This window comes from Bubalus kerabau, chromosome 3, assembly GCF_029407905.1.
Source record: "Bubalus kerabau isolate K-KA32 ecotype Philippines breed swamp buffalo chromosome 3, PCC_UOA_SB_1v2, whole genome shotgun sequence".
Lineage (NCBI taxonomy): Eukaryota > Metazoa > Chordata > Mammalia > Artiodactyla > Bovidae > Bubalus > Bubalus kerabau.
Genome location: NC_073626.1, coordinates 139,366,982 through 139,381,921, shown reverse-complemented (window position 1 = coordinate 139,381,921; position 14,940 = coordinate 139,366,982). Strand labels below are relative to the sequence as shown.

The following is a 14,940-nucleotide window of genomic DNA, read 5'->3' as shown; positions in this document are numbered from 1 at the left end:
GACAGAGGATGAGATGGCTGGATGGCATCACTGACTCAGTGGACGTGAGTCTGGGTGAACTCCAGGAGTTGGTGATGGACAGGGAGGCCTGGCGTGCTGCGATTCATGGGGTCGCAAAGAGTCGGACACAACTGAGTGACTGAACTGAACTGAACACTTTATATGATGAGATGAGTTACGATTGCTAACATTTATAGAGCTCTTATATTTTGGATATTGTGGCAAGAACTTTACATGACTGTTAGGTCATTTGATATTTAGGGCAGTCCCTTGAGGTAGGTACAATTATTATAGCCATGTTCACAAATAGAAAAAGGGGCCAGGATAAATTCTTGCCCAAAATCACATAGCTAGAAAACAATGGAGCCAGTAGTTGACGCTGGCAAGCTTGTTTCTGGGCCTGTGCTTTTATTTACCCTTTTCATATGCTGCCTCTGAATTGAGTTATATTATGATAACAGAGGAAATAAAACTATGGTAATACTGTAATTTTGCAGAGAATTTTGAGTGAAGAACAGGAGTTTATGATTGCTATCATCTAATTAAATAGTGATAATGTTGGAGAATAAGAATTAAATACTGGCTCTCTCAACTTTTTATTAATGTCAAGTATTGTCTTCATGACCTATTGGAATATTGTATGTGTACAAGAAAATCTTCAGAAAGAAATAATTATTTTTCCTGATCAGTAAATTTGCACAAGTTCTTATTCTATAAAAATTTGCATCACCTTAATTGTGCTGAAAAATTTTTTTATAGATTAGTGAGACATATACCCTAAGGACTCCAAACCAAAGTAGCTTTCCAAACACCCATCTCAGCATAATATTGGCAGGGAGTAACTTATTTGCTGAGATATCTGGTGCAGTAGTACTTAAAGAGAAGGTTGATTTTTCTCCTTATTATATTTAAAACTTTGCCTGTAAAACTCTTTGAATAAAAATATTTAATTTTATATTGAAGTTAAATATGCCTTCCTGATTCTAATAATTATTGTTATTTATGATAGGTTTAGAAAAAATTAAAGACATAGTCATAATTCTTGTCATCATAATTAAGATTTTTTTCTCTTATTGCATTTTATGTGGTATATGTAGATGAGCCCTGCAAGTTATATTAGAATTACTTAAAATCCTTTTTAAAAATCTCTTTGAGGAAAAAACTGTCAAGAGAGTCAGCTTTTTCGTGTTTTTGAAGGATACTTATGGTCTGTCTCTAAATGGCTTAGACCAGGTTTCTGCACCCTCTGGGATCTGATGCCTGATTATCTTAGGTGGATCTGATGTAATAATACTAGAAATAAAGGGCAAAATAAATGTAATGCCCTTGACTCATTCTGAAACCACCCCCCCTCCCCAGTCCTGGTCCATGGAATAATTGTCTTCCACAAAATCTGTCCCTGGTGCCCAAAAGGTTGGGGACCACTGGCTTAGGCTAAAAGTGCTTCTTAGGATCAAGGTGCCTTTCCCAATAATTAGCAAGCTTATTGGGCTTCCCTTGTGGCTCACTGGTAAAGAATCCGCCTGCAATGCGGGAGACTTGGGTTTGATCCCTGGGTTGGGAAGATCTCCTGGAGAAGGGAAAGGCTAACCACTCCAGTATTCTGGCCTGGAGAATTCCATGGACTATACGGTCCATGGGGTCACAAAGAGTTGGACACGACTGAGTGACTTTCACTTTGCCATTTATTTTGTATTTATTTTTTATTGCATCAAGCCATAATTAGTATGAAAAGCAAAAGTTCAAAGGATAATAGATTTTAAGTTTTTAGGAGACCCATATTATGTGCAGAAGTAGATTCCCTGTTTGTACCTGTTGGAAATACTGTCCTTAAATAGGGAGAAAGGAAGCCTTGCACTGGGCTCTGCACTTTACAGGGCCCTGCACTGGTGTTGCCATACACACACAGGGTGTGGAGTGTACAGGGCAAATAGCCTCCCCACTGAGAGGTTGTACCTTTACTTCTGGACCATGATCCAGGTAACCAGTCTTTCAGAATTTTGTCCGTATGCCTCAAGCTCACTTCCTTAGCCTCTCTCTTGGATCTGTCTTGAGGACAGGTATGTGCAATCCTGAGCTTGAACTGTAGCCAGGGGTGGCTCTACTTGAGGTACAGACAGAAGTTGGATGTGCACAGGAGGTCCTTGTGATGCAGGATGGAAAGTGTATGAGAAGTAAAGGAGGAGAGCTCAGTGATCTGCTCTCCTTATGCTGCAGATGTCCACAGAGATATGTTCTCCCTGCGCTGCCATCAGCCAGTGTCCAACTCTGAGGTGTCCTTGTTGCTGTTGCTCAGTTGCTTAGTCCTGTCCAACTCTTTGCAACCCTATAAACTGCAGCACATCAGGCTCCTCTGTCCTTCACTATCTCCCAGAGGTTGCCCAAACTCATGTCCATTGAGTTGGTGATACCATCCAGCCATCTCATGCTCTGTCGCCCCCTTCTCCTCTTGCCTGGAATTCTTAATTTGAACCTGGCCTTCCATGTTATTTCAGTGATACATATATGATCTATATGTAGGCAGAGAAAATACGTTTGATTTAAGTTTGTTAGCTGAAATTTTGACTTTGGTATTTAGACATATGGCATGTATACCCTGATTGGTAACTCTTATCCCAGGCCCTGGAGATGTTAAGAATGGGTCTGCTTGGTTGCAGTCTTAAGTAAATATGATTGAAATCTTTAATGAGATGAGTTTGCTGTTCCAAAATGTTAAAAATGATCAAATGACAAGATAAAAAATGCATTCAGTCAGTCAGTTCAGTCGCTCAGTCATGTCTGACTCTTTGCAACCCCATGAATTGCAGCACACCAGGCCTCCCTGTCCATCACCAACTCCCGGAGTTCACTCAGACTCACGTCCATCAAGTCGGTGATGCCATCCAGCCATCTCATCCTCTTTCATCCCCTTTTCCTCCTGCCCCCAATCCCTCCCAGCATCAGAGTCTTTTCCAATGAGTCAACTCTTCGCATGAGGTGGCAAAAGTACTGGAGCTTTAACATCATTCCTTCCAAAGAAATCCCAGGGCTGATCTCCTTCAGAATGGACTGGTTGGATCTCCTTGCAGTCCAAGGGACTCTCAAGAGTCTTCTCCAACACCACAGTTCAAAAACATCAATTCTTCAGCACTCAGCTTTCTTCACAGTCCAACTCTCACATCCATACATGACCACTGGAAGAACCATAGCCTTGACTAAATGGACCTTTGTTGGCAAAGTAATGTCTCTGCTTTTCAATATGCTATCTAGGTTGGTCATAACTTTCCTTCCAAGGAGTAAGTGTTAAGTTTTGATAATCAGAACAGGAAATGCGAACTCCCTGCCTTGGCCTCAGATTTTTGACACTAAATTTTTCTCATCTTCCATAGATAAAGTGCAAAAATTATTCCCAAGTAGTTCCCTTTGAAACTGCTTGTTAAACTAAATGAATAGAATCTTTTAAACATCAGATTTTCTACAGTAGAGAGTCCCAAGAATAATGTGACTGTCATTGCCCTGATGGATGGTATTTTAAGAACTTAAATGCGCTTTGTGTGGTCACCAGTACTATAGCGGCTGCAGTAAAAAGCTGCTGAGCCCTTATAAACAAGGATACAGCCGTGATTAGGAAGATCTACAGCTCCTTAGCATAGTAAACTTGTATCCTTGGAAGAATTTGGGGTGTTTCTTTCTATATTATGTGGCTTATGAACAAAATGTGCCCTTGTGGAATGTAGAGACCTGTTTGCTATAGACTTGTCAAAGCTAGTAAAATTGGGTTACCTTTTTTCTTTATTGATATGTTTACTAACTCAGTATTTGTACTCTGATGAGGAAAGTAGAATATGTGTAAAGATAACTGATTTTACTCAAAGTAGAGAAATGTGGATGGCATTGTTTATAGACAATTCAGGTGGCTTAAACAGAAATTCAGTTTAATGTTAGTATCATAGATAGGTTATTGTTTCAGGGAATGGTTACTAACTTTTAATGTATGTCTTTTTTATTTCCCACCAGATTTTTATATGACTGTAAACAACTATTGGATTTTAAATGCTAGACAGATAAATTTAACCACACTTTCTGTAGCTGGAGGATTCCGGGATTACCAAGTTCGTTCAGGACTGACTTTTCTACCACAATTAAGCCATCATACCAGTGCCTTATCTGTTGTGGTAAGTTTTTTAAAAGATTCTACTGACATAGTAACATAATGGTCACAATGGGGCATGAAAGGAGAAGTGATATGTGGTTGGTTGGAAATGATTGCTGAGTCGGTGTAGTATACTGTGTGTACATGTGTGCATGTGTGTGTGTGAGAGAGAGGAGAGAGATATGAAAAAATGAATATTATTATTTTGGGAAGGCAGAGGCATGGGTACTTAAATCCATGGAAAGTGAAAAGAATATTAGAAACTTCATGCATATCACTCTTATATATGAAGACGATTGTTTCTTGTTCAAAGTGACTATCCATTGATTAGAGTTTTAAATATAAGAAAGTGTGGGCTGATGTCCAATGGCCCTTTGTGTATCTCAGTGGTATGCTATATACAACAGTAGTAGAAGATCAAACATTTCACATACTCTTGAATTTTATACTTGAATGAAGGTTTACTGGTTTTAAAATTTAAAAATTAGCTTTGATACTTGGTAGTAGCTTCCCTGGTGGCACAGACAGTAAAGAATCTGCCTGCCATGTGGGAGACAAGGGTTTGATCCCTGGGTCAGGAAGATTCCCCTGGAGAAGGAAATGGCAACCCACTCCAGTATTCTTGCCCGGAGAACCCCATGGACAGAGGAGCCTGGTGGGCTACAGTCCACGGGGTTGCAAAGAGTTGGACAGGACTGAGTGATTGATACTTGATAGAGTATCAAAGTATAGATAGAGACCTGATTAATTAACTTGCTGCTTATTCTTCCCTGCTAGCACATCAGGTATTTGATCTTTAACTGGGATACATAGTTTCTGTAAAATAAGTTCAGGTTTCTTTTTAGGACTTACATTATTCTTGTATTTTTAACTTTGAGGTTTTCAGATAAGAGCTTAACTTTTAAACTCAGTATACACATTGTCTCTAAATGTAACTGAGTTTAATTTCTACAAAGAAAATTCATAGAATTCCTTTTGCATTTTAGATGATAGTTCTTTGTTTAATAGTTGTTCTCTTCATAGATATGCCTTTGCTCAGCTTAGCTACTATCGCTCTTCCTTAGATTGCTATTCATTAAGTAAATACTGAATGCTAGATAGAACAAAGATTATTAGACTGTTCTGCCCTTATCCACCATTTTCTTACTACTGGAGGAGCTATGATATAGCCATAGTAGCTTTGGAACTAATTAGTAGTCATTTACTAATTGGTAAATCTCTCTAACCTCATTGTTGGTATGAATCTCGTTTTTTGCTGCTGAAATATTTTGGGCAGATATATTCTAGTTCTCAAAAGTCTAAATATGAAATTCCTAGTAAAATAGATGCTTTAGTCATATAAAAATAGATGCTTTAGTCATATAAAACTGGATGCTTTAGTCATATAAAATAAGTCATATAACTTATTTCCTAGACTTGATCTGGAGCATTATGCTGCATTGATACCCCCTTCTGCAGCTTTTAAAGAATTTTGTTTTTTTTAATGGTGTGTGTGTGCATGCTTTTCTAATCGATTTGTTGGTGTATTGTGTTTAAGGCAACTAGTGTATCTGTGTCTCTGATGAAAATATATTTTACTTATGGAACTTAAAGCTGGTTATTGTATAATCTGAGTTTTATTTCATTATTTAGTTTTTAGCTCCCAAATAATCTTTAGTCTTTTACGTATCTACATGTATGTTCTCCTTAAAAAAACAATTATTAAGAAGTAATTTTTTAATGATTATCTCAAGACCAGTTAAATGACATTGAACTCATTGGGACTAAAAAACCATTCAAGTTAGAGACCTTAGTTATTTTAGTATGGTAGACCAAACTTCTGTAATATTCACTTATGTAGATAATGGCACTTAAACAGTAGAATTTTACATTTTACTCATTTAACTGCCCTAGGTGTGCATTTAAGTGGTGGGTGGTTTACAAAGGAGGCTTAGTAAAGGGCTCAGGCTCCCCCTTTTTGAATGCCTCACCCAAAAGGTTGCTTTAATCATCACTGTTTCAACCCATAGGAAGGGAGGAGAAAGAGCGTGGAGGGAGAGCAGTCAGGCCTGGTAGTGGCACATATCACTCTTTTTTACATACTGTTAGAGTACTTAGTCTGGAGAAGGCAATGGCACCCCACTCCAGTACTCTTGCCTGGAAAATCCCATGGACGGAGGAACCTGGAAGGCTGCAGTCCATGGGGTCGCTGAGGATTGGACACGACTGAGCGACTTCACTTTCACTTTTCACTTTCATGCATTGGAGAAGGAAATGGCAACCCACTCCAGTGTTCTTGCCTGGAGAATCCCAGGGACGGTGGAGCCTGGTGGGCTGCTGCCTATGGGGTCGCACAGAGTCGGACACGACTGAAGCGACTGAGCAGCAGCAGCAGAGTAAAACTTAGTCACGCCTTAGCGTTAAGAGACTGAAATATACATTCTAGCTAACTGCAAAAATGAAAGAAGATTTTGGTGGACATTCAGCAGTTTTTACCACAAAGATTATGAACAGCTACCTTTATTATTTGTGTTGACTTTCCTTTTTTTTAGCTCTAACACAGATATTAGACTGAAAGTAAATTAGCTTTGTGTCCTAGTTAATAGTAAAAGATGTCTACTCTGAGTTCTTATTTTACTGAGAATCTAATGAAACCTTAGAACCACAGTGAACTCTGGTTGTCTCAGTTTTTAAAGTAAGTTGCCAGCAGTAATTCCTAAATAAGATAAGCAGTAATTCCTAAATAAGATATCTAACATTTATAAGTTCATTTAGTAAGCTGTAGATTTTCCTTCAACTGTAGAGCCTGGAACCCAAATACACACTATTTGCAAAGTACCAGGATTACAATGACGCAATGACTCCTTAGAAGTTATAAATATCTTTTTTTTTTTTAATTAAAGAGGCATGTTAGGCCTTTAAATTTTCTCACACATAGCATTGTTAGTTTCCTGTTTTCATTTTATTTTGACGTTTCTAGGGAGAGCATCTCGTTGTGTCTTTGACAGTGCAGAGAGAGAGATGATATGAAAAATAATATTAGATTTACTTAATATTCCCCCATTGTATGTAAGATGCTGTTCATTCACGAGGAGGTCATTACCTTGTATAAAAAAATTCTCTAGTTCTTAGGAGGTTGCTGGTCATTGTTAGGAAACCTTCTGAAAATAGTTATATTTTTTTACTAGGCTTTTGCCCTTCTGTCTCTAACCAGTAGTATATATTGCTAATCATCTAGAGATTTTTTTTTCTTAAATGAAAGTCTGTACCCCACTTATAAAAGTTTGATTTGGTAGTTTTGTGATTAGGCATATTTATTTTGAATAAAGTCTCACCAGGCCCAGGTATCTCTCAGATATATCCTGATTAGAATTAACATCTTAGAATTTATTAAGTGTTAGTCTAGTCAGAACTAAAATGACTGAAATATCTATTATAATTTACACATACACTATGATTTATTAAAAATTCATAAACTTAACCTCTATTAGAGTAATGAGGAGTTAGACATTAAACTTCAATAAGTAAAATGTAGGTGTTTTAATAATTTTTAAAGAATAATTTAAGCTTGACTAAGTAGTAATGACAAAGAGAGTTATTTTATGCAGGAAATATTGTAATATTTTGGGGTCACCTTTTTATAAGACATTTTAAAATGTGCATCACAAAATAGTGAAACTAATGTTACATGTTTCTAAATATTAGTCTATAAGAATTTCAAGCCTGTTGAAGAATAACAAATGTGCTTTTCTTTACTATGATTTTGTTTCTTTCCTTTTAGAGTTCAGCAGTGCCTAAGACATGGGTCTCAACAGACCACCTCTCCATTGTATGGTAAGTTAATATAACTTATTTTGGCAGTTTATGGTGGTCATCTTTTCTCATGAGTGAATTGATTGGTTTGTTATCTTTCTTAGAGCTTTATCTATAAATAAATAAGGGTTTGGGAGAAAGATTAATTTAGGGGATTAGAACTTCAACCTTTGTTCTTGTCTTGGTTTGACCAAGATGTCCTTGACAACCTATAAAACCATGCCTTGAAGAACAAGTAGCTTTAGTCTCAAATGAAGCTAATGTCAAATGTCATAATTTTGGGATTTGTCATGGTTGGGGAGAATCAAAGACCCTTGTCCAATCACCAAACTCAGGGACTTGATTACTGCAGCATTGATTAGTCTGGAGCAGCACATGGAAAACCAAGTAGGAATTAGATTTATGCTTAATATAAATAAATAGATTAAATAAGGGTCAGGAAATACATAAACCCTTGTATCTTATCTGTGTCCATTGGCTTAAAGATTCTCTTTTCACCTTCCTCTGGCTGAGCAATCAGTGGTGTTAGGAACACAACCATTCAGACATGTGAAGATGGGATAGACAATATGCCTGTGTCTGGGGTAGACATGGATATTTAGGGAAGACAGAGCAGCCGGATACTTTTCTACTCTGAAAATCTGAGAAGATTAAATTTACTTTATTTAGATAGGTTTCAGCTTTAAGATGGAGAAGGCAATGGCACCCCACTGCAGTACTCTTGCCTGGAAAATCCCATGGACAGCGGAGCCTGGTAGGCTGCAGCCATGGGGTCACTAAGAGTCGGATACAACTGAGCGACTTCCCTTTCACTTTTCACTTTCATGCATTGGAGAAGGAAATGGCAACCCACTCCAGTGTTCTTGCCTTGAGAATCCCAGGGACAGGGGAGCCTGGTGGGCTTCCGTCTATGGGGTCGCACAGAGTTGGACACGACTGAAGCAACTTAGCAGCAGCAGCAGCTTTAAGATGTATGCTTAATACTAATGATTTGTTAAATAATTTTAGAGTTCACAGAATTAAAGAAAATTCCTATATTCCATTAATTTTTATGCTTTTTATCAAAGTATATTTATGTTTGTATCAAAAGTATATTTTTAAAGAAAGTTTCATTTGTAACATTTTATTCTTCAGGTGTAAACAATTGCAATTGACTACAGTTCGAGCATTCTTTGATCTTATTGATGCTGATACTAAACAAGTATGTATTTTTAAACTAAAAGTTACTTCAGTGAAGTAAAACTTTTTGTTAGCGCAGTGAAAAATTTAATACATTTTTTTACTTGGATGATAGTAGAAGCCTACACCTTATATTGACTGTGATTAGTTTCAAATGGAAATATCTTTATCTGTAATCTTTGATCACTAGTAATAATTAAGAATGCAGTAAAATTGAAAGAATGAAAGATACCATAAATCTTCCTCAGTTCTTCCCTTTTACTGTTTAACATTTGATATATGTCCTTCTTTTTCGGGGGAGTGGAGGGAGAAGGAAATGGCAACCCACTCCAGTATTCTTGCCTGGGAAAAATCCCATAGACAGAGGATCTAGCTTCCCTGGTGGCTCAGATGGTAAAGCTTCTGCCTGCAATGCGGGAGACCTGGGTTGGATCCCTGGGTTGGGAAGATCGCCTGGAAAAGTAAATGGCAACCCATTCGAGTACTCTTGCCTGGAAAATCCCATGGATGGAGGAGCCTGGTAGCCTACAGTCCATGTGATCACGAAGAGTCGGAAATGACTGAGCGACTTCACTTTCACTTTCTTTGGAGAAAAAAGTTACTTTTGTTTTTCATATTATTTGTCATTATGGCAGGTTTGGGGAGTTCTTTTCCCTGAAGGCTTCAGTTCTTTGAGAAACTATTTTGTGTGGTTTCTTTCTCAGTAGTTCTCTAGGTAATGCTTTCCTTTTTATTGTGTCTTAACCTTGCTCCTGTAGCCTTTTCTCTCAGGAATAAGGTAGTGTATTCTTTTCTTTACTCCTTCAGAAAGCTGCATAACTATCATCAGAGAGAATGATTGATAAAAGAAAGACACAAATTGATCTGTTTTACCACATTTTAAATCACAAGATGCCATATTTAAGTTAGTGTATTAAAGTAAATCAGCTTTATAGGTTTAACACTGTTAATACTGCAATTGTATAATCATGGAATGCAAACATTTTTTAGCTTTTCAACATTGTTTTAATTGTGACTCTTTAGCTATGACCAGTATGTTTAGGAAAAATCCAATTTCAGCTGATAACAGATGAGTTTCAGACAGGTATATACTTTAAAAATGATAAATCAAACTAATTTTAACAAATCATATCTTGTTTTCCATTAAATTCTAAGATGAGAAAACCCTAATACTGGCATGTAATAAATTATAATTTTGGATGGGTGTTTTACAGACACATTTTAAGGGACAAATGAGAAGTTTTTGACTAATACTGTTAAGAATCAAAATACTATGAAACTGAGCTTTTTTTTTTTTCCACTATATATGATAGACTAGACTAAATATTCGACAATAAAATGTTAGGATATTTTACTAAACATTAGACACTAAAATGTTAGGATGTTTCCCTGCTTCTCAAGAAGCATTCAGTTTAGGAAGAAAAACATATGTACATACAAGGGAACTATAACTCAAAGCATAATTAGTCTCAGGTTAAGCACTTAAAACAGTGCCTGGACCAGAGTTAACCGTTGACTTTATTATTATTGGAACTTCCCTGGGGGCTCAGCTGGTAAAGAATCCACACTTGAAACAAAGTTTCATGAGGTCATCACAGTGGATATAAAAGGATATAGAATGTATCAATGTTCTTTCTAGATAACTCAAAATCCCAAGAAGAAATTGTCGGTTTTGAATCACCATTTTATAAGACACCCAGCAAAACACTTTGAGGAAAATCCATCAATAATTTCTGACTTAACAGGTTGGTAGTAATAACATTTTAATTTTAAGTATAGTTTTGGATATTATTTTAGGTAAATTTGTCATTAGCAGACAAACTCTTTGTAATGATTCCGGTGTTATAATCCCATTATATTTTATTAATTTCCCTGTGCTGATTTCTTATGAGGTTCTTGACTAAGGGAAAAAATTAAAAAGTGATTTGTAACATATTGCTGATAAAATTTTTGTACTGAAGATAATATGACAATAGCTAAGTTTAAAAGAGTTAATTGCCTCTGTTCTCCTGACAGCCACATAAAATCAATGCTACATTATTCTTGACTTAGTTTCTTAGTATCATTCTTTACTCTTCTGGTTTAACAGCATATCTTTTGCTGGTAAATTTTGTTTTTAATATGTATGTCATACTCTACTTAGGTTGGAAAATATTTGTTTACTTCTGTTGATACTTCTTAGAGTTACACACCAAATAGTTTTTAAATGCTTCACTTGATCTGAGTGCTGGTGATGAGTATATGGAGAACATCTCCTTGGATTTTATATTTTGAAATAGCCAGTATTCAGGGAGATGCTTTTTTCAAATCCTGTTATGATTTGAGAAGTATTCAGTAAAAGAAATCACTTAATATTTTTTAAAAAGCCAAATAAATTAATTTATTTTACCTTAGGAACATCTATGTGGGTTCCAGTAAAAGTGTCCAAATGGACATATGTGGCTTACAATGTAAGTACACCACCAATGGACTTAACAACTTTTTTCCAAAATATTTTAGTATTTCTCTTTCAGAGTTAGACTTTTTAAAGAAGATAACCACTTGTCTTTTCCCATATTAAATCAGTTTAGTAATAATTCCCTAATATCTAGTCAGTGTTCAATTTTCTAGTTTTATCATAACCGTCAACTTTTTTTTATTGTTTCCTTGTTTTCCAGTTTGCTTAAATCAGGGTACAAACAAAATCTACATATTATTTGTTGATATATCTCTTACTTCTCTTTAAATTTCTAATATCTCCTTTACCCTTTTTTTCCTTGCAGTTTATTTGTTGAAAAAAAAAGTCATTTGTCCCAGAGTTTCACAGTCTTGATTTTGCTGATTGCATTCCTGTAGTGTCATTCCGTATATTCCTTTGCCTACTCCTTCCTGTGACTTGGTAGTTGAGTCTAGATGCTTCATCAGATTCACATTTTTGTTTTGCTTTTCTTTTACTAGACTCTCTTTTTGTGATGTTAGCAGCTATTATTGATCAAGAAGGCGTAGAGTCATTAATTCATTTATTGCAAAAGTAATAAGACTATGGTTTGATTATTCCTTCTTTATTAACTGAAATTCTATATAAAAAACTTCTCATCTACTAAATTTATCTAGAGTGAAGCAAATAGATTATGAAGAAAAAAATGATAATTCTTTGTATCTTTGGAGATTATATTTACTGGTTTTCAGAATAGTGAGTTGGCTCACCAACACCCTCCATCAGTGATCATAAGATTTTGGGCAGCAGGGCGGTTTCCTCTAGTGTTATTATGAGCTCAGACATTTCTGTGTTTCTGTCTAAACTAAAATACTAAAATTGTCCTATCTTTGATACTAAAATTGCTATTAAAACTATTCTGTCTTTGACCAGTGGAAGCCATTTCAATGTAGGCTCCTGGATCTTTTTGATATAGCTGCTAATGGCACCCCACGCCAGTACTCTTGCCTGGAGGATCCCATGCACGGAGGAGCCTGGTGGGCGGCAGTCCACGGGGTCGCACGGAGTCGGACACAACTGGGCGACTTGGCTTTCACTTTTCACTTTCATGCATTGGAGAAGGAAATGGCAACCCACTCCGGTGTTCTTGCCTGGAGAATCCCGGGGACGGGGAAGCCTGGTGGGCTGCCGTCTATGGGGTCACACAGAGTCGGATACGACTGAAGTGACTTAGCAATAGCAGTTGTCTTTGATGTTTTCCTCACTCTAGTATGAGACAGTATTTTAGCTCATTGTGTAACATTTCCCATCCCAGACCTTGAATCTGCTTTTTCTCAAAGTAGCTCTCCCTAGTTTTTGGTAAACGATGTCTAAAAACCGTAACTTGGGCACTTACAGGTGTTATGAGTAGTGAGTTATCATTTCTAAGGCCTTTCCAGTGAACAGAGCTAAGAAATGTCTGGTCATAGGCCAAAAACCAAACCCAAACAAAAAAAACACATGCATCCATACTGATGCTTCCAAGACAAGTTCAGGTGTACAGAGTTTGTACTGTTTTGCATCTATATCTTCTTTTCATTCCTAGAGTAATGGTTCTCAACACCAAGAATGATAGAATTAAAATAATTCATTAGAATTCATTAGAATAATTATTTTTTACTTTGTCTGAATTTTTGAATTATGAAATTATCTACTCTCACAATAGTTTTATTGTTTTCCCTCTTGTTTTTAGGAATCTGATAAGATATATTTTACATTTCCCCTTGCAAATCATAGAAAAATCTACACTCATGTCTATTGTCAGAGCACCATGCTGGTAAGATAATTGGTACACTTTTATGTAAGTTTTAAAGACTGACTATTGTTTATTTTTAAAATTTAGCTTAATGGATCTCACCTTTAGCTATGAACTATTATTAAACCCATTTAATTGAAAAACATTTATCTGGGACAGAGAGTATTGATTGAAAAGTACCGATCAAAATGTTTCTATAACTGGTATACTGTTAGCTTGTACTTTGCCTCTAGCTTAGGTTTTTCACCCTTTCCACCTTAGTTTCATTGTGTTTAGGATGAAGGAATTCAGTTCAGAGTTTCTTTAGTTCTAAAATTATGTTAGTACTTTATAGAATAGATACATTTAAGCAAAACTGTTCTCTGTTTTATAAAGTAAATCCTGTTTTTCCATTGACTTCCATACTGAAATTTGGAGTACGTTTTATACCAAGTTTTCTCTAAAGTAGTAACTTTTTGTTACAGTGTTACCCAGATTTACAGTGTCAGTATGATGATTTTGTTTGTGTATTTCTTTTTAATGAGTACCTACTATGCTACAAATATGTTAGATGCTTTAGCATCTTTTCTTATATTAGGTCTTTAATAATTTATCAACACTTCTTGCTTTCAGGAATTTGTCTCCCAATTTGGGTGCTTTGCTCTCTATTCTGATTTTTTTCCCTCATATCCTAGGATTCTTCACTTTATATTTACATCTTTCAGAATTTAAGTTCCCTCATTTCCCTTTTGTTGGGTTATTTGTATTTTTTAGGACTAGGATCTAATATGTCACTTAGTTGGTTGATACTGCCATTTGATATATAGTAAAGTCTTTAGAAGAGTTGGTAGGCAGGCATTGTGGGCTAGATAATAATGAATACTAATTTTAGTAGATTTGCCACAGTTATGCATCTCTCAGCCTAAAATTTGGATGAACAGTTTATCCCAAGAGAATCTGGCCCTGAGGGTGATGGCTTAAAACATCTGCACTATTCCAAATAAAAATGGCAGTATTATATTGAGAAAAATCTTTGCCAAAGTGCAAATTTATCTGTTTGGTTCATTAGAGGATCCCTTTTCTGTAATAAGATCCATGGATATGTGGAGAATTTAAAAAAATCTTTTCAATTTTTGTCATAGAAGTTTTCAAACATATAAAAGTAGAATATAACTGTTACACAGCTTTAACAGTTATCAACACTCTGCCATTCTAATTTGATTTAATCCTTCCTCACTTTTTTTGACTGAAGCATTTTTAAAGCAAAATTCAGGTATTTTATCATTTTATCCATACATGTTTCAATCTTTCTAACAGATAAGAATTTTACACATTATTATATCATTATTTTATCCACCAAAATTAATTACATATTCCTTAATATCATATGGTATCTAGCCCATGTTCAATTTTCCTTTGTTCATCTAAGTTTTAAGTTGGCTTATTTGAATCAGAATCTAAAAAGTACATACATGGCATTTGATTTATAGATCATATGTCTCTTTTATAACAGTCCCCTCTTCTTTCCTCCCATGCCATGCATTTGTTTTGGGTTTAGTTGATTGTATTCTTGTGGTATCTTTTAACATGTATTTCTATCCATTATGTTTTCTGTAAACTGGTAGGTAGGTAGATCTAGAATCTTGA

The 14,940-nt window shown here is 35.9% G+C and overlaps 1 protein-coding gene across 7 annotated transcripts in view; it reads left to right on the top strand.

The window, feature by feature from the left end:
* PGAP1 (post-GPI attachment to proteins inositol deacylase 1) overlaps positions 1-14,940 on the top strand; it is an 80,509-nt gene that overhangs the window by 22,458 nt on the left and 43,111 nt on the right. For 5 of the 7 annotated variants that reach the window (XM_055572992.1, XM_055572990.1, XM_055572989.1 and 2 more), the window contains 6 exons: positions 3,997-4,154; positions 7,893-7,945; positions 9,059-9,125; positions 10,743-10,848; positions 11,498-11,553; positions 13,252-13,335. In XM_055572992.1, coding sequence (XP_055428967.1) covers positions 3,997-4,154; positions 7,893-7,945; positions 9,059-9,125; positions 10,743-10,848; positions 11,498-11,553; positions 13,252-13,335 — 524 coding nt within the window. The remainder of the gene's footprint in view (positions 1-3,996; positions 4,155-7,892; positions 7,946-9,058; positions 9,126-10,742; positions 10,849-11,497; positions 11,554-13,251; positions 13,336-14,940) is intronic. The other 2 variants (XM_055572991.1, XM_055572993.1) reach the window with 2 other exon arrangements.